Genomic DNA, 20,667 nt, shown 5'->3' with positions numbered 1-20,667 from the left:
GCCTGTCTGTTTGTGTGCTTTAAAACAAGATAATCACATCTGCAGTTAATTCTGTTATCACACAAAAAAAAACGTAGTACTTTATGAAAAAAGGCAAATGCTTTTTTATACAAAATGGAACCAAACGATTTATAAACAGAGACATAACAACAACAAAAACGATTGTTTCTTATTAATTGTACTGCCTTTGACATGACTCAATAAAAACAATTGAAAAAGAGTATAGAGACAGGGAATTATCGAAGCACCATTACACCTCAACTTTCATAAATGTTGTCTGGGATTCTGGCTTTACTTCATCTCGAGGAGATGAGCTGAAACCAGCAGGCCAGTGATAGACTTACAAGTCCAGATGGTAGAAGAGCAGGACCAGGTATCTTCCTCTGTGGTAGTAAGACTGAGCTGTTTAAACTGTCTGTCAACTACTGCTGTCCCCATCCAGTCTGACGCAGGCTTAGATACTAGGGGAGGTAAGAGCTGCTGTAACAATTAGCACCACCCATATATCTCTATTACTATTCACTCCCTCCTTATGAATAATCTCTCTGTCTCACGTAATCATATGAAGACTAAAAGTGATCAAATATATCAGCATGATAATACTCAGTCACGTAATCACGTGAGGACTAAAATGTATCAAATATAGCAACAACAGACCCGCACCTCATGTCATTCCATTCTGGTTTGGGTAACGGGACAGCAATGACCGGAAGTTACTTTTCGTAGTAAGTTAGGAGAGCATTGTCGCTAACCCTAACACTTTTCCTAACATTAACCTTACCTGCTAATTCTCCTAACCTGCTACCTACAGTGAGGGAAAAAAGTATTTGATCCCTGCTGACTTTGTACGTTTGCCCACTGACAAAGAAATGATCAGTCTATAATTTTAATGGTAGGTTTATTTGAACAGTGAGAGACAGAATAACAACAAATAAATCCAGAAAAACGCATGTCAAAAATGTTATAAATTGATTTGCATTTTAATGAGGGAAATAAGTATTTGACCCCTCTGCAAAACATGACTTAGTACTTGATGGCAAAACCCTTGTTGGTAATTACGTATCAGCTCCCTCCACAGATTTGTGAGAAGGAATCACCCAAGAACTATACGGGAGGATCTTGTCAATGATCTCAAGACAGCTGGGACCATAGTCACCAAGAAAACAATTGGTAACACACTACGCCGTGAAGGACTGAAATCCTGCAGTGCCCGCAAGGTCCCCCTGCTCAAGAAAGCACATATACATGCCCGTCTGAAGTTTGCCAATGAACATCTGAATGATTCAGAGGACAACTGGGTGAAAGTATTGTGGTCAGATGAGACCAAAATGGAGCTCTTTGGCATCAACTCAACTCGCCGTGTTTGGAGGAGGAGGAATGCTGCCTATGACCCCAAGAACACCATCCCCACCGTCAAACATGGAGGTGGAAACATTATGCTTTGGGGGTGTTTTTCTACTAAGGGGACAGGACAACTTCACCGCATCAAAGGGACGATGGACGGGGCCATGTACCGTCAAATCTTGGGTGAGAACCTCCTTCCCTCAGCCAGGGCATTGAAAATGGGTCGTGGATGGGTATTCCAGCATGACAAGGACCCAAAACACACGGCCAAGGCAACAAAGGAGTGGCTCAAGTAGAAGCACATTAAGGTCCTGGAGTGGCCTAGCCAGTCTCCAGACCTTAATCCCATAGAAAATCTGTGGATGGAGCTGAAGGTTCAAGTTGCCAAACATCAGCCTCGAAACCTTAATGACTTGGAGAAGATCTTCAAAGAGGAGTGGGACAAAATCCCTCCTGAGATGTGTGCAATGCTGGTGGCCAACTACAAGAAACGTCTGACCTCTGTGATTGTCAACAAGGGTTTTGCCACCAAGTTCTAAGTCATGTTTTGGAGAGGGGTCAAATACTTATTTCCCTAATTAAAATGCTAATCATTTTATAACATTTTTGACATGCGTTTTTTAGGATTTTTTTGTTGTTATTCTGTCTCTCACTGTTCAAATAAACCTACCATTAAAATTATAGACTGATCATTTCTTTGTCAGTGGGCAAACGTACAAAATCAGCAGGGGATCAAATACTTTTTTCCCTCACTGTATGTTCTCCAAACCTGCTATGAAAAAGTCACTTCCAGTCGTAGCTGTATCGCCATTTTGCCCGGTGGGCGGTGCTATACATCACGGTGGGCATAAATTTCATCGTGCACACAGTGTCGAGAACAAGCCAAGCGCTCGCTCAAGTCCAGGTCGTGGAATCTATTCAACCCACCTCTAAATCATAGAGTACAGGTTGGCTTAAACCTAACTACAGTAATGAATGTTATTTTTTCATCAGGGAGCCACACAGCAAATTATGAGTGTTAAATCCACACTGAGAGTGTTACATTTAACACTAGCCCAGTATCCGTATGGGTCCACACTTTTCAGTGTTAAATTAACACTCTGCTTAGTGTACAGCCTTATTTGCATATTTCCCAGAGTGTCTTTCAAATGAATTGCAGAGTTACCACACATGACTGTATTCGTTATGGCTAGCATCCCGGAGTCGCCTCTTCACTGTTTATGTTGAGACTGGTGTTTTGCGGGCACTATTTAATGAAGCTGCCAGTTGAGGAATTGTGAGGTGTCTGTTTCTCAAACTTTAGACTCTAATGTACTTTTCCTCTTGCGCAGTTGTGCACCGGGGCCTCCCACTCCTCTTTATTCTGGTTATAGCCAGTTTGCTCTGTTCTGTGAAGGGAGTAGTACACAGCGTTGTACAAGATCTTCAGTTTCTTGGCAGTTTCTCACATTGAATAGCCTTAATTTTTCAGAACAAGAATAGACTGATGAGTTTCAGAAGAAATGTCTTTGTTTCTAGCCATTTTGAGCCTGTAATCGAACCCACAAATGCTGATGCTCCAGATCCTCAACTAAAGAAGGCCAGTTTTATTGCTTTTTTAATCGGAACAACAGTTTTCAGCTGTGCTAACATAATTGCAAAAGGGTTTTCTAATGATCAATTAGCCTTTTAAAATGATAAACTTGGATTAGCTAGCACAACGTGCTTCAGTGTTGTGATGCAAAAATCCTAGCAAAATGCTTGGCGCATAGAATTAAGAAAGTATTGTCAGATATTATTCATCCTAATCAGACAGGTTTTTTACATGGACGATACATTGGAGATAATATAAGACAAGTACTGGAAACAATAGAATACTATGAAATATCGGGGACACCAGGCCTGGTTTTCATAGCTGATTTTGAAAAGGCTTTTGATAAAGTATGACTGGAGTTTATATATAAATGCCTAGAATATTTAAATATTGGGGAATCTCTTATAAAATGGGTTAAAATTATGTATAGTAACCCTAGGTGTAAAATAGTAAATAATGGCTACATCTCAAAGTTTAAACTATCTAGAGGAGTAAAACAAGGTTGTCCACTATCAGCATATCTATTTATTTAGCTGTTAAAATTAGATCAAACAATAATATTAAGGGATTAGAAATCTGTGGCTTACAAAGTAAGGTGTCATTGTACGCTAAGGATTCATGTTTTCTTTAAAAAACACAATTAGAATCTCTCCATGGCCTCATCTCTCTCCACGGCCTCATCTAGATACTTTTGCTATCCTCTCTGGATTAAAACTAGATTATGATAAGAAAACCAAATTAGGTATTGGATCACAAAAAAAATTCAAATTTTACATTACCATGTAGTTTACCAATTAAATGGTATGACGGAGATGTGGACATACTCTGTATACAAATCCCAAAAGAAAGATATGATCTCACTCCAATACATTTTTATAGAAAGTTAGCAAAAATAGATAAGATCTTGCTACCATGGAAAGGAAAATACCTGTCTATTTGTGGAAAAATCACCCTGATTAACTCTTTAGTCATATCACAGTTACCTATTCACTTTTGGTTTTGCCTACACCTAGTGACCTGCTTTTTAACCTCTTTGGGCTAGGGGGCAGTATTTTGACGTCTGGATGACAAGCGTGCCCAGAGTAAACTGCCTGTTACTCAGGCCCAGAAGCTAGGATATCCATATAATTGGTAGATTTGGATAGAAAACACTCTAAAGTTTCTAAAACTGTTAAAATAATATCTGTGAGTATAACAGAACTGATATGGCAGGCGAGAACCCGAGGACAAACCATCCAGAAGAAAAGAAAATTCAGCCCACCACTGATTCCAATGGCTGTCATTTTAATATGAAGGGAAAACCTCCCAGATTGCAGTTCCTAGGGCATCCACTAGATGTCAACAGTCTTTAGAAAGAGTTTCAGGCTTGTTTTTGGAAAAATTAGCTAGAATTTGTAGTTTTTCTAAGTGGCTCCCATTTTGGCTGTAGTATTTTCATGCACGTGGATGAGAGCGCGTACTTTGTTGTTTATCTCCGGTAAAGACAATAACGATTCTCCGTCTTATTTTTGATCATTTATTTACGTATTAGGGTACCTGAGATTTGATTATAAACGTTGTTTGACTTTAAGGAGAAGTTTATTGGTAACGTTTGGGATTAATTTTGTATGCATTTTGAAGGAGGCAAACCGGTGGATTATTGAATGAAGCGCGCCAGCTAAACTGAGTTTTTGGTGATATAAAGAAGGACTTTATTGAACAAAAGGACCATTTGTGATGTAGCTGGGATCTTTTGGAGTGCCAACAGAAGAAGATCTTCAAAGGTAAGGCATTTATTTTATCGCTATTTCTGACTTCGTGGCACACATGCCTGGTTGGATTTTTTTTTTAATGCTTTTGTGTGCTGGGCGCTGTCCTCAGATAATCACATGGTGTGCTTTCGCCGTAAAGCCTTTTTGAAGTCTGACACAGCGGCTGGATTAACATGAAGTTAAGCTTTTTTCTGATGTATGACACTTGTATTTTCATGAATGTTAAATATGACTATTTCTGTAATTTGAATTTCGCTCTCTGCAATTTCACCAGAAGTTGTCGAAATGGGACGTTAGCGTCCCACTGATCCGCAAGAAGTTTTAAATTATATGAACAAAAAATATACAATTTTATTTGGAACGGCAAGCCAGACATAATTAAAAGGGCCTATTTATATAACAAATATGAATTCGGAGGGCAGAAATGATTAAATATTAAAGCATTAAACCTCTCACTAAAGGCATCAGTCATACAAAAGTTATACTTAAATCCAATCTGGTTCTCTAGTAAATTGGTAAGAATGTCTCATCCTATGTTGATGAAGGGCCTTTTCCCCTTTATTCAGATTACACCTGCTCATTTTCGGTTATTTGAAAAGGAAATAATCTCCAAAATATCGTTATTTTTTAAACAAGCCTTAGAAAGTTGGTTGCAATTTCAGTTTAATCCACCTGAAAAGACAGAACAAATAATACAACAAATATTGTGGTTAAAGTCAAATATACTAATTGATTAAAAAAACGTATTTTTCAAAGAAATCTTTAAAAAAGGTATAATTTTTCTGAATGATACCATAAATAGGACTGGTGGATTTATGTCACACATAAAGCTAACACAGACATATGGAAATGTCTGCTCTACCCAAAATTACAACCAATTAATTGCAGCATTACCACAAAATGGAAGAGGCAAGTTGAAGGGGGAAAAAGTAAGGCCCTGTATTAAAGAACATAAATGGTTAAAGAAAAGTGTGATAAATAAAAACATATACCAATTTCATTTAAGGACCAAAAAACTGCCGGCTGTGCCATATAAATTGCAAAATAGTTGGGAAGAGATTTTCGATATACCCATTCCATGGCACATGGTTTATTAATTGATATTAAAAACAACGCCGGATTCAAAACTTCAAATTTTTCAATTTAAATTACTATACAAAATTCTTGCAACCAATAGAATGTTATATATATGGGGATACAATCTTCCCAGCTCTGCAGAGTCTGCTGTGAGGAGGCAGAGTCATTAGATCATTTATTTTGATATTGTCCATATGTAGCTCGTTTTTGGTCACAGGTCCAGGAATGGCTATAGAATTGCAACATTTGGCTAGAACTAACGCTGCAGATAGAAATACTGGATGATTTGAAAAGCCATAGTCAATCAATCAATAATATAATAATTATTTTAGCAAAAAATTTGATTTTTAATTTACAATCTGTAGAAGCTATGAGAATAGAACGGTTCAATACTTTTGTGAAGCATCACTGCACAGTTGAAAAATATATGGCAAATAGAAATCCAAAATGGATGATGTTGAGAGATAGATGGGAGGGGTTGAATGGAGTTGAAGGGTGGGACTAATAACAAGATAACCAATGTAAAACATGCGGGGTCTGTAAAATGTATATAGGTTCAGAACTTTTGTGAAATAGCACAGTTACAAATAGAAATCAAACTGGATGGACATCAGAAATAGAGGAAGGACTAAAAGCAAACAAAATATAGCTATTGTGAAATAGGTAGTGTCTGTAAAATGTGTTTAAGATATATAAACTGAAGGTAGAAGCCTAAGAGTTTATTGGTTTACTCCAATTGGGGGAAGGGTGGTAGGGTTTGTGGGGAATATTAAAGGTATATTCTAAAAAAAGTATGTATGTCTATATAGGTATGTGTATGTATATATGTGTATATGTATCCATGCGTGTATGTATATGGATATATATATTTACCCCAAAAATATATGGGGGATTGGAAATGATGCAGACAATTACATTGATGGAAGCAACATTCTTTATGCAATATTAAGCTCATCCACCCCTTAAAACCCCCCCACAAAAAACACAACGTGCCATTGGAACACAGGAGTGATGGTTGCTGATAATGGGCCTCTGTAGTTATTCCATTAAAAATCTGCCGTTTCCAGCTACAATAGTTATTTACAACATTAACAATGTCTATACTGTATTTCTGATCAATTTGATGTCATTTTAATATATATATATAATTATGTCCCCCCCACCTCCAAAACCAAAGTTGCGCCCCTGGTCAAAAGTGTTGTCTGACTGATTTGTAATAGACTGTCATATCCCCAATTTTTTTAAAAAAAGCATCACTTTTTTTTACCTGGTGGGGTCGCGAAAAATGTTTGATATCAAAAAGTGGTTGCAGGCCAAAAATGTTTGAGAACCCCTGGTCTAAAGACTAATCCATGTTAATGATGGTGAGTGAACAAGCCACTACAAACTGGACTGACCACTAGTGTAGCGACAGATGGTAGAAGCAGAGGTGGGGCTTCAACCAGTGGTGGAAAAAGTACCCGATTGTCATACTTGAGTAAAAGTAAAGCTACCTTAATAGAAAATGACTCAAGTAAAAGTAAAAGTCAACCAGTAAACTTCTACTTGAGTAAAAGTCTAAAAGTATTTGGTTTAAAATGTACTTAAGTATCAAAAGTAAATGTAATTGCTAAAATATACTTCAGTCAAAAATGTAAAGTAAAAGTATAAACCATTTCAAATTCCTTATATTAAGCAAACCAAACAGCACCATAGTTCTTGTTTTTTAAATTTCTGATAGCCAGGGGCACAATCCAACATTCAGACATAATTTACAAACGAAGCATGTGTGTTTCGTGAGTCCGCGAGATCAGAGGCAGTAGGGATGACCAGGGATGTTCTGTTGATAAGTGTGTGATTGGATAGATGTAACAAAACCATGATGTGATAGGCTAATCATTAGGTAAGATGATTGGATTGGATTTGTAAGCAGAAAACTGCTTAATCTTGTCCTCAGATAGAATGGGTGGAAATATATCCAGTACATTCAGATCTACAGGCCAGTACCAACACACATGATGATACACCAATATCTTGATGATGAGTTGATTAGTTTAAACGATCATGTCCAAGATGGCGTAGCAGTCGGACGTGTGTTTGTCTTGTCCCGTCTTGTCCAGTGTAAATAGTCTGTTTCCTCATTTTTTTTCGTATATATTTTAATGTCACTTTCCATCTGCGAACTAAATATACTTTCCTGCAACCCTCCTCACCCAATGTGGTACGGATCTGTTATTTTTATACTTTATAACCGGAACCTCCATCAGAAACTAGCCAGGTAACTAGCTACTAGCTAGTATTCATTGTTAGCCACTGCTAGCAGTCTTCACCTTTAACTCGGACACTAGACAGCTTTAGCTCAGTCAATACCTGCCAGTCTGCACAGCGCGATATCAACCCAGAGCATATCGGACTGCTTTTCTCTACCACATCACCGGATTTCTGCCGCAAGCTCTGAACCATTACACTGGATCATCACAGCTAGCTAGCTGCAATCCGAGTGGCTGCTGTTGGCTAACGCTTCTGTCCCGAAGCAAGCACCAGTTAGCCTTGAGCTAGCCTCGAGCTAGGCCCATCTCCCGGCTAGGCGACGAAGGCATACCAGCTAATTCTTGGGCTACAATACCTCTTTTGCCAATTTGGCCTGGACCCTTTATTGTCGATACGGAGCCCGCCGATCCATCACGACTGGTCTGCTGACGTTATCGTCCGATGTGGTTGCAACAGGCGTTTCCGTCGCGTTGTCGCCAAAGACCCATCTGCTAGCCCTGGCCTGCTAGCTGTCTGAATCACCATGTCTTCCGCTTGCCTAGCGTAGTAGCGACTACTGAACAGCTCCCTGACTCACCTATTGCTGCTCATTGGACCCTATGATCACTCAGCTACACAGCTGATGCCTGTTGGACTGTTCACTTAAATGGTACCTCACTTTGTTTATCTGTCGGCCCCCAGCCCCGAACTCAGGTCCCTAACTGTGTACCTAACTGACCCTCTCTGCCCATTCATCGCCATTTACCCGTTGTTGTCTTAAATCTCCCGATCAACACCTGTGATTGCTTTATGCCTCTCTCTAATGTCAATATGCCTTGTCTACTGCTGTTTCGGTTAGTTCTTATTGTTTTATTTCAGTCCCACTCAACATGCCTTAGATAGCTCCTTTGTCCCACCCCCCCACACATGCGGAGACGTCACCTGGCTTAACTGGTGCCTCCAGAGACACAACCTTTCTCATCGTCACTCAATGCCTAGATTTACTTCCACTGTACTCACATCCTACCATACCCTTGTCTGTACATTATGCCCTGAATCTATTCTACCACGCCCAGAAATCTGCTCCTTTTATTCTCTGTTCCCAACGCACTAGACGACGAGTTATTATAGCCTTTAGCCATACCCTTACCAAATCAAATCAAAGTTTATTTGTCACGTGCGCCGAATATAAAAGGTGTACCTTACAGTGAAATGCTTACTTACAGGCTCTAACCAATAGTGCAAAAAAATGTGTGAGGTGAACAATAGGTAAGTAAAGAAATAAAACAACAGTAAAAAGACAGGCTATATACAGTAGCGAGGCTATAAAAGTAGCGAGGCTACACACAGACACCGGTTAGTCAGGCTGATTGAGGTAGTATGTACATGTAGATATGGTTAAAGTGACTATGCATATATGATGAACAGAGAGTAGCAGTAGCGTAAAAGAGGTGGGTGGCGGGACACAATGCAGATAGCCCGGTTAGACAATGTGCGGGAGTACTGGTTGGTCGGCCCAATTGAGGTAGTATGTACATGAATGTATAGTGTCGTGACGTTGTATTAGTTAATGTGACGACTGTTCCTCATCGAATGATTAACGGTTTATAATTGCGTGATTAAATGAATTAAGCACTGAATCAAGCAATTATTAACTCATCAACCTGGGGCACCATGGGAACAGTATTTTGATTGAGTTTCTATTTCCCAAATTAACTCAAAGGATATCAGAATATCGATTTTACAACAGTGGCTAAATTAATCAATTTCCTCTACAGTCTCATTCTGAACGTCGCATAATCCGGGAATCTGCACGGACCCGGGCTTCACCAATGAGTTTACCACACCAATCTTAGTTGATTATTTATTTACTAGCAAGCTAAAATGATGATAAAAATACACATACACAAAACACAGTCTAGCTATTGATTAGGACTTAGTATAACGGGCCAACACACTATGGCGCGTGTTACCCTTAATGGGGATTTAAAAGAGAGAGAAACCAAGAAAGTACACGAGAGAAATATACATTTGGGTTCATTTGTCAGCCATGCTTATTTAAACCTAGCCTTGCCCCGAACTGCCGCTCTTATGGGTCAGAATATAATGATGTAATTACGTGTTGGAGGTCTCAGGTGGGAAGCTCCGCGTGGGTCGTTTAGGCTTCTCAATAACGCACTTCTCCGGCGCAACTCTCTGGTTGTCCTCACGATGTCAGTGTCCTTCTTGGCTTAGTGGTCTGATCCCTCGCCCTTGATCTGAAAGGGGTCTTCTGAGGACAGACAGCTCTGTAGCTCAGAGCTCACAGCTTCGGACTCGAACGGTGTATATACCACGATTCAATGGTGGTTCGGCTTGAATTCACCTGCTTAGACACAGCTACTCGTCCGTAGCTCGTGTAGAAAAAGATTTCTTTGTCTTCAACCTTGTGTTTCGTTTTGGGGTTCGTTGACTTTGTTAGACCTTCGCTGCAGCTTGGGGTCAATTAGTCTCATATGTTAATTCTTCACTCTCCTGTCTTATACCCTTGGGTCAGAAGTGGGCGTAACCGCCTTTAGGGCAATTCTCTGGGCGGACCAAGTAAAGGGGCAAGGCCTAGATTTGACTAAAATCCTATTTTAGACACTACCTTCACATCTCATCTTTACCAAAACATTCTCTTTGATTTGGATATTTTCCACACAACATACAATGTATAAACATCAGGCATATACTGGGAAAACTCTTAAAGGTACAATGTTTTCATAATAACGTCATATCTTAACCTTTAATAACAATTCAAAAGTTACATACATTTTCATATTCCACCTCTCGTCATGACCACCATTGTGGCTGACGGAAACCATTGTTCCAAAGTCCCTTTATTGCATGTTTAATGTTCTGAGGCCAGAATTCCATTGTGAGGACAAAGGAATTTCTCTGTGGCCTAAGGTTTATTATGGCATGAGGGGTCATAAAACACCCACATCTTCAGACCCCTAGATCTCTCCTCCTCTGTTGGGGTTTGGGAGATAATCTGTAGGGTGGTGGTCTCCTGTACCCTGACCTGATCAGGACAGTCATGACAATAGTTAAAGTGACTATGCATATATGATAAACAGAGAGCAGCAGAAGCGTAAAAAGAGGGTTTGGGGGGGGGGGCACACAATGCAAATAGTCCGGGTAGCCATTTGATTACCTGTTCAGGAGTCTTATGGCTTGGGGGTAAAAACTGTTGAGAAGCCTTTTTGTCCTAGGCTTAGCACTCCGGTACTGCTTGCCATGCGGTAGTAGAGAGAACAGTCTATGACTGGGGTGGCTGGGGTCTTTGACAATTTTTAGGGCCTTCCTCTGACACCACCTGGTGTAGAGGTCCTGGATGGCAGGCAGCTTAGCCCTCTGTAGTGCCTTGCAGTCAGAGGCCGGGCAATTGCCGTATAAGACAGTGATGCAACCAGTCAGGATGCTCTCGATGTTGCAGCTGTAGAACCTTTTGAGGATCTCAGGACCTATGCCAAATCTTTTTAGTTTCTTGAGGGGGAATAGGCTTTGTCATGCCCTCTTCACGACTGTCTTGGTGTGTTTGGACCATTCTAGTGTGTTGTTGATGAGGACACCAAGGAACTTGAAGCTCTCAACCTGCTCCACTACAACCCCGTCGATGAGAATGGGGGCGTGCTCGGTCCTCCTTTTCCTGTAGTCCACAATCATCTCCTTAGTCTTGGCTACGTTGAGGGATAGGTTGTTATTCTGGCACCACACAGCCAGGTCTCTGACCTCCTCCCTATAGGCTGTCTCATTGTTATCTGTGATCAGGCCTACCACTGTTGTGTTGTCTGCAAACTTAATGATGGTGGAGTCGTGCCTGGCCATGCAGTCATGGGTGAACAGGGAGTACGGGAGGGGACTGAGCACGCACCCCTGGGGAGCTCCAGTGTTGAGGATCAGCGTGGCAGATGTGTTGCTACCTACCTTCACCACCTGGGTGCGGCCCGTCAGGAAGTCCAGGATCCAGTTGCAGAGGGAGGTGTTTAGTCCCAGGATCCTTAGCTTAGTGATGAGCTTTGAGGGTACTATGGTGTTGAACGCTGAGCTGTAGTCAATGAATAGCATTCTCACATAAGTGTTCCTTTTGTCCAGGTGGGAAAGGGCAGTGTGGAGCGCAATAGAGATTGCATCATCTGTGGATCTGTTTGGGTGGTATGCAAATTGGAGTGGTTCTAGGGTTTCCGGGATAATGGTGTTGATGTGAGCCATTACCAACCTTTCAAAGCACTTCATGGCTACGGACGTCAGTGCTACGGGTCTGTAGTCATTTAGGCAGGTTGCCTTTGTGTTCTTGGGCACAGGGACTATGGTGGTTTACTGGAAACATGTTGGTATTACAGACTCAATCAGGGACATGTTAAAAATGTCAGTAAAGACACCTGCCAGTTGGTCAGCACATGCCTGGAGCACACGTCCTGGTAATCCGTCTGGCCCCGCAGCCTTGTGTATGTTGACCTGTTTAAAGGTCTACCTCACGTCAGCTACGGAGAGCGTGATCACACAGTCGTCCGGAACAGCTGATGCTCTAATGCATGCTTCAGTGTTGCTTGCCTCGAAGCGAGCATAGAAGTGATTTAGCTCATCTGGTAGGCTCGTGTCACTGTGCAGCTCACAGCTGTGCTTCCCTTTGTAGTCTGTAATAGTTTGCAAGCCCTGCCACATAAGACGAGCATCGGAGCCGGTGTAGTATGATTCAATCTTAGCCCTGTATTGACGCTTTGCCTGTTTGATGGTTCATCGCAGGGCATAGCAGGATTTTTTGTAAGCTTCCGGGTTAGAGTCCCGCACCTTGAAAGCGGCAGCTCTACCCTTTAGCTCAGTGTGAATGTTCCCTGTAATCCATGGCTTCTGGTTGGGGTATGTACGTACAGTCACTGTGGGGACGACGTCCTCGATGCACTTATTGATAAAGCCAGTGACTGATGTGGTGTACTCCTCAATGCCATCGGAAGAATCCCGGAACATGTTCCAGTCTGTGATAGCAAAATAGTCCTGTAGTTTAGCATCTGCTTCATCTGACCACTTTTTTATAGACCGAGTTACTTGTGCTTCCTGCTTTAATTTTTGCTTGTAAGCAGGAATCAGGAGGATAGAGTTGTGGTCGGATTTACCAAATGGAGGGCGAGGGAGAGCTTTGTACGCGTCTCTGTGTGCGGAGTACAGGTGATCTACAATTGTTTTCCCTCTGGTTGCACATTTAATATGTTGATAGAAATTTGGTAGAACTGATTTAAGTTTCCCTGCATTAAAGTCTCCGGCCACTAGGAGCGCCGCCTCTGGGTGAGTGGTTTCCTGTTTTCTTATTTCCTTATACAGCTGACTGAGTCTTAGTGCCAGCATCTGTCTGTGGTGGTACATTAACAGCCACGAAAAGTATAGCTGAAAACTCTCTAGGCAAGTAGTGTGGCCTGCAATTTATCACAATATACTCTACTTCAGGCGAGCAAAATCTAGAGACTTCCTTAGATTTCATGCACCAGCTGTTTACAAATATGCACAGACCACCCCCCCCCCCTCCTCGTCTTACCGGAGTGTGCTGTTCTATCTTGCCGGTGCCGCGTATATCCCACTAGCTGAATATCCATGTCGTCATTCAGCCACGATTCCGTGAAACATAGGATATTACAGTTTTTGATGTCCCGTTGGTAGGATATTCGTACCTCGTCTAATTTATTGTCCAATGATTGCACGTTGGCGAGTAGTATTGACGTTAACGGCAGCTTTCCCAGTCGCCTTCGCCGGGTCCTGACCAGGCATCCGGCTCTTTGTCCTCTGTACCTGCGTCGCTTCCTCTTGCAAATACCGGGGATGTCGGTCCTGTGGGGTGTTTGGAGAATGTCTTGTGCATCGTCTTTGTTGTAGAAAAAATCTTCGTCTAATCCGAGGTGAGTGATCGCTGTCCTGATATCCAGAAGCTCTTTTTTGCTGTAAGATATGGTGGCAGAAACATTATGTACAAAATAAGTTACAAATAACGCGAAAACCCCCCCACATAATAGCACTATTGGTTGGGCGCCGGTAAAACTGCCGGTGATGTTGAGGTTAACCCGGGCCCTGTAGCCCCCAGTATTACACCTATTCCCCAGGCGCTCTCATTTGTTGACTTCTGTAACCGTAAAAGCCTTGGTTTCATGCATGTTAACATCAGAAGCGTCCTCCCTAAGTTTGTTTTATTCACTGCTTTAGCACACTCCGCCAACCCTGATGTCCTAGCCATGTCTGAATCCTGTCTTAGGAAGGCCACCAAAAATTCTGAAATTTCCATCCCCAACTACAACATTTTCCATCAAGATAGAACTGCCAGAGGGGACGGAGTTGCAATCTACTGCAGAGATAGGCTGCAGAGTTCTGTCGTACTATCCAGGTCTGTACCAAAACAATTCGAGCTTCTACTTTTATAAATCCACCTTTCCATAAATAAGTCCCTCACTGTTGTCGCTTGTTATAGACCCCCCTCAGCCCACAGCTATGCCCTGGACACCATATGTGAATTGATTGCCCCCCATCTATCTTCAGAGTTCGTACTGTTAGGTGACCTAAACTGGGACATGCTTAACACCCCGGCCGTCCTACAATCTAAACTAGATGCCCTCAATCTCACACAAATTATCAAGGAACCTACCAGGTACAACCCTAAATCCGTAAACATGGGAACCCTCATAGATATCATCTTGACCAACTTGCCCTCTACATACACCTCTGCTGTCTTCAACCAGGATCTCAGCGATCACTGCCTCATTGCCTGCGTCCATAATGGGTCCGCGGTCAAACGACCACCCCTCATCACTGTCAAACGCTCCCTAAAACACTTCAGCGAGCAGGCCTTTCTAATCGACCTGGCCCGGGTATTCTGGAAGGACATTGTCCTCATCCCATCAGTAGAGGATGCCTGGTTGTTCTTTAAAAGTGCTTTCCTCACCATCTTAAATAAGCATGTGTAACAGTGTAGGTTCCGTCCCTCTCTTCGCCCCAACCCGGGCTCGAACCAGGGACCCTTGCACACATCAACAACTGACACCCACCGAAGCATCGTTACCCATCGCGCCACAAAAGCCACGGCCCTTGCAACGCAAGGGGAAACCCTACTTCAAGTCTCAGAGCGAGTGACGTCACTGATTGAAACGCTATTAGTGCGCACCACCGCTAACTAACTAGCCATTTCACATCGGTTACACACTCACCATTCAAAAAATTTAGAACTAAGAACAGATATAGCCCTTGGTTCACTCCAGACTTGACTGCCCTTGACCAGCACAAAAACATCCTGTGGCGTACTGCATTAGCATCAAATAGCCCGCGCGATATGCAACTTTTCACAGAAGTCTGGAATCAATTTACACAGTCAGTTAGGAAAGCAAAGGCTAGCTTTTTCAAACACAAATTTGCATCCTGTAGCACTAAAGTCCATGGAGAATAAGAGCACCTGCTCCCAGCTGCCCACTGCACTGAGGCTGGGAAACACTGTCACCACCGATAAATCCACTATAATCGAGAATTTCAATAAGCATTTTTGTACGGCTGGCCATGCTTTCCACCTGGCTACACCTACCCTGGCCAACAGCTCTGCACCCCCCCAGCGACTTGCCCAAGCCCCCCCCCCCCGCTTCTCCTTCACCTGAATCCATATAGCTGATGTTCTGAAAGAGCTGCAAAATCTGGATCCCTACAAATCAGCTGGGCTAGAAAATATGGACCCTCTCTTTCTAAAATTATCCGCCGAAATTGTTGCGACCCAATTACTAGCCTGTTCAACCTCTCTTTCGTATCTTCTGAGATCCCTAAAGATTGTAAAGCTGCCACGGTCATCCCCCTCTTCAAAGGGGGAGACACTCTAGACCCAAACAGTTACAGACCTATATCCATCCTGCCCTGCCTTTCTAAAGTCTTGGAAAGCCAAGTTAACAAACAGATCACCGACCATTTAGAATCCCACCGTACCTTCTCCGCTATGCAATCTGGTTTCCGAGCTGGTCATGGGTGCACCTCAGCCACGCTCAAGGTCCTAAACGATATCATAACCGCCATTGATAAAAGACAGTACTGTGCAGCTGTCTTCATCGACCTGGCCAAGGCTTTCGACTCTGTCAATCACCGCATTCTTATCGGCAGACTCAATCAGTGTTGCCAACTTAGCGACTTTGTCGCTATATTTAGCGAGTATTCAGACCCCTCTAGCGACACATTTTCCAAAAAGCGACTAGCGACAAATCTAGCGACTTTTTCTGGTGTTATTCGAGACTCTGACATGAAAGCACGTATCGTTCTTACTCTTCTCAACGAGCAGCGGGTGCTGCCGTGGGCCCCACCCCTGTCCCAAAGCACTCACAGGGGGCCCAGTCCTCGTGCAGCAGTCCCTCCCAGCTGCAGTCAGAGCAGATGTTCACCCCTCCACATCCTGACTGCAAATGAATCGCGCATGCGGGAAGCCGCCGCTGGCTGATCCCGCCCTGGCTTACATAAAAAAATTCAAATAACCTGAATTAGGGCCAGACTAGTTACCATAATTTTCTCACATTGCCATTGACAGTTTTTTCTATTGTCTCTTTTTGATCCATTTAGATTGTTAATGTAGATTGTATACAAAAAAAAATAAAAAAATGTTATGGTTAAAAATGTTCATGTTTTACTGTGACTTGTTGTAGGCTCCTAAATGGACCATAAGGTTAAAAACCAAACCAAATTAAGAAAACTAAACAAACAACAAAACAAAAAAATATATATATATATATATATTTTTAAATGACTACCATGCCTGGTTCACCAACTACTTCTCAGATAGAGTTCAGTGTGTCAAATCGGAGGTCCTGTTTTCCAAACATTTTAAATTAGTAAATTGATTTTTGCGTTCTGAAGTTGCTACCCAAGCGGGCTGGTCGTTAGTTAATTTCTCATGTTTTGACCAAGTCGTTAATTATAATAATTACATTCATTCAACATTGCTGTGCTAAACAAATCATAGAAGCACCTTTGGCAGCAATCTGTATCGGCAGATTTTGTCTGTATCGGCAGAATTTCTCAAACTCTTAAGTTAGCTGGGGAGTGGTGGTGAACAGCAATCTTTCCACAGATTTTCAATGCGATTCAAGTCTGAACTTTGGCTGGGCCATTCCATTTCCCAATGATGTAGAACACTGTGCTCTTGGAAACTTTCAACACTCTAGAATTGTGATGAGGCATATATCTGGGGAAGGGTATAAAACAATTTCTATCTCAGAGATCTATAGCCAGTTCCTTGGACTTCATGGTATAGTGGCAGTATGTGTGTGAAATGCACAGCTGTGGCAGTACAGCTCTGTGGTTTCGGTCTGTAAAAACCCTGTTAGAAGCCTATAGGGAAAAACAATCACAGGAATAAAAAGAAACTAAGACTTTATTTGTCAAAAAAGAGGAATTCTGGAATATTTTTACATGGCAACATCATATTTTACAGGAGAGGGCCTGTCCACCAATAGCCCAATAAATATTCAGATGACAAAGGAATACAGCAGGATTACTACTGCGATAATTTAACAGCAGCCTGGAGGAATTACATAACAAGCATGCACATATATACAATACACACACACACACACACACATACAATATCACTCCTCTTTCACCCCAACATACAATGCACATACATAGTACTTGGAAGTATGGATAGACGGTGCACTGTCTATCTCTCAGCACATATCAAAGCTGCAGGCTAAAGTTAAATCTAGACTTTCCTCTATCGTAATCGCTCCTCTTTCACCCCAGCTGCCAAACTAACCCTGATTCAGATTACGGAGACATAATTTATAGATTGACAGGTAAGGGTGCTCTCGAGCAGCTAGACATTCTTTACCATTCGGCCATCAGATTTGCCACCAATGCTCCTTATAGGACACATCACTGCACTCTATACTCCTCTATAAACTGGTCATCTCTGTATACCCGTCGCAAGACCCACTGGTTGATGCTAATTTATAAAACCCTCTTAGACCTCACTCCCTCCTATCTGAGATACCTGCTGCAGCCCTCATCCTCCACATACAATACCCGTTCTGCCAGTCACATTCTGTTAAAAGTCCCCAAAGCACACACATCCCGGGGTCGCTCCTCTTTTCAGTTCGCTGCAGCGAGCGACTGGAACGAGCTGCACCAAACACTCAAACTGGACAGTTTTGTCTCAATCTCTTCCTTCAAAGACTCAATCATAGACACTCTTACTGACAGTTGTGGCTGCTTTATGTGATGTATTGTTGTCTCTACCTTCTTGACCTTTGTGCTGTTGTCTGTGCCCAATAATGTTTGTACCATGTTTTGTGCTGCTACCATGTTGTGTTGCTACCATGTTGTTGTTATGTTTCTACCATGTTGTGTTGTCATGTGTTGCTGCTTTGCTATGTTGTTGTCTTAGGTCTCTCTTTATGTAGTGTTGTGTTTATATTTATTATTACATTTTATTATTTATACTGTTTTTTTTTTAAATTATTTTAATTCCAGGCCCTGTCCCCGCAGGAGGCCTTTTGCCTTTTGGTAGGCCGTCATTGTAAATAAGAATTTGTTCTTAACCGACTTGCCTAGTTAAATTTTAAAAATAAAATACAATACACATACATACACTCTCACACCCTCCCTCCCTCCCTGTCCTATCCATCACTTGCTCTTGTAGGTGAGGTGTTTCCGGTGCCAGTGTATCCAGGCGGGGGCGACGACTAGCCCAGTCAGGTAACCAATCACTCCACCCAGACTGCAGGACACAGGCCACACCTACAGGGAACAGCGTTGTGATATAAATATATTGTGTAGAACAAACACGGTTTGCTGATATACAAAGTAAGGAATCGTGTCAGCTCTACTCATGGCCTTTCTCTGTGTGTGATCCGACCTGCCAGGGTCGGTCCCAGTCCAAAGGGATAGGGAAGGCTCCCAGCCAGGCTCCCACAACACTGCAGCCGACCACCATCTGTAGAGAGGTGTCCCACACCGACATGGCCCTAAAACAAAATCACACAAGTATACATATACACATTTTACACACACAAAGCATCGACATTGTGAAGCTTGTGACGTAGTGGAAGACTGTCTCCCAGTGGACATACAGTACAGACATACTGTCTCTGTCAGAGAAAGAGAGAGAGAGAAGATAAAGAAGTAGTTGGAGAGAGAGTTTGACTAGAATGTGAGAGAGAATAAGAGAATACGAAAATGCGATACTGAAAGAGAGAGACCAAGAGAGTCAGAGGTAGACGTAGATAGAGGTAGTACCCATGTCGGCTGAAGACTCTTATCCAGGCTTGGACGTTGGGCCCGAGGACACACACACACCTCAGAGTGGTTAGACTGGTCAACAACACCGCCAGAGAGAATGTCTCCAGCGCAGACCTAACACGCAAACACAGTGAAAGACTCAGAAACAAAGACTTCCAAAGACTTTCAACACAATCTGACACACTCAATATTGACAGGTGGAAACACACTGTCTTGGCAGAACTCACTCCAGCAGCGGTGCTCCATACAGGACCACTACAGTGTGGAAGAACAGACAGGAGAGGAGCAAGTAGAGACAGGAACGCACCAACCTAGACATCTGGAGGGGGGGAGGAGAGAAAGAGATGATCACCTCATACCATTCAGTTCTCGTATAATAAAACTGATCATATCTTCATAGCGAGTATGCCTTGTAGGTGAGTGTGTGTTTCTGTTTCTTTAGGTGACTGTGTGTGTACCTTGTAGGTGATAGTGTGTTTCTTGGTAGGGGGGCTGACCCCCAGCAGCCAGAACAGGGAGATGTTGACCACAGCAACAACCCCGGCAACAGAGTACTGCCACAGCAGGTGTGTTCCATACACAGAGAAACCCGGCACTAGCACCGCCGGCACCACTGTTGCCATAAACACCCCCGATGCCATGATGGCGTGGCTGGACGCCATATGTCTGATCTCCTCGTCCCACATGGTGCTGGAGAGAGGTCTGGTCAGGACTACCTGTACTGAAATTGGAAATATGGTATCATGTTGCAGTTATTGAGAGGAAAAGCAGTAGCAGGGTTTGAACCAGCAACCCCAGTTACAGGACGAGTGCACTACCACCTGACTGTGCTATAAAGGCATGGTTAGCAGATACAGACACTCAGGTAGTCTAGTGCTTAAGCACTTTGGGCCAGTAACCGAAAGGTTGCTGGTTTAAATCATCGAGCCAACTAGGTGAAAAATATGTTGATGTGCCCTTGAGCAAGGCACTTAACCCTAATTGCTTCTGTAAGTCGCTCTGAATAAGAGCGTCTGCTAAATGACTAAAATATACAAATATGCCAGACCAGGCTGGATGCATTGTTAATCATCATCATCATAATAGTCTGAACCACTAAAACCCCTAGCAATAACCCATAAGCTATTTTTAGCACAAAACCAACTACTATAGCTCCTGTCGGGTGGATAGTCTGAATAGCCTACCTTGAGAACTCCTTCCTCGTACTGAGATATGAAGTTGAGTCAAGTTGACGTTTTTTGCTGTCTAGCTAGCTACAGCCTTTGTAGCCTAGCTAGCTGTATCCTTCGACATAATACAGTAGTTTACTATTCTAAATGAGACAAATTAACTATAGGCCTACGTGGCTGTTTTTCAATATTTCACACCGATATTGTCGTGGTCATTCATCAGACTCCCTTTCGTAAACATGAAGCAGCGCAAGGTCAGACG

The 20,667-nt window shown here is 42.6% G+C and overlaps 1 protein-coding gene across 2 annotated transcripts; it reads right to left on the bottom strand.

Moving 5' to 3' along the window:
• Window positions 1-17,353: 17,353 nt before the first annotated feature.
• LOC106589229 (GPI ethanolamine phosphate transferase, stabilizing subunit) lies at window positions 17,354-20,663 on the bottom strand. 2 transcript variants are annotated; one of them, XM_014178947.3, is made up of 6 exons: window positions 20,421-20,663; window positions 19,695-19,957; window positions 19,464-19,555; window positions 19,234-19,350; window positions 18,854-18,962; window positions 17,354-18,735 (listed from the first exon to the last, which is right to left on the bottom strand). In XM_014178947.3, the coding sequence occupies exons 2-6, from the start codon at window positions 19,920-19,922 to the stop codon at window positions 18,622-18,624; spliced, it is 660 nt and encodes a 219-aa protein (XP_014034422.1). In that variant the 5' UTR covers window positions 19,923-19,957; window positions 20,421-20,663; the 3' UTR covers window positions 17,354-18,621. The 2 variants fall into 2 exon arrangements, with proteins under 2 accessions (XP_014034422.1, XP_014034423.1); XM_014178948.3 differs by having other exon boundaries at window positions 19,695-19,952.
• Window positions 20,664-20,667: the final 4 nt, after the last annotated feature.

This window comes from Salmo salar, chromosome 28 (assembly GCF_965601325.2).
Source record: "Salmo salar chromosome 28, fSalSal1, whole genome shotgun sequence".
Taxonomy (NCBI): Eukaryota; Metazoa; Chordata; class Actinopteri; order Salmoniformes; family Salmonidae; genus Salmo; species Salmo salar.
This window is presented reverse-complemented; position numbering and strand designations above follow the sequence as displayed.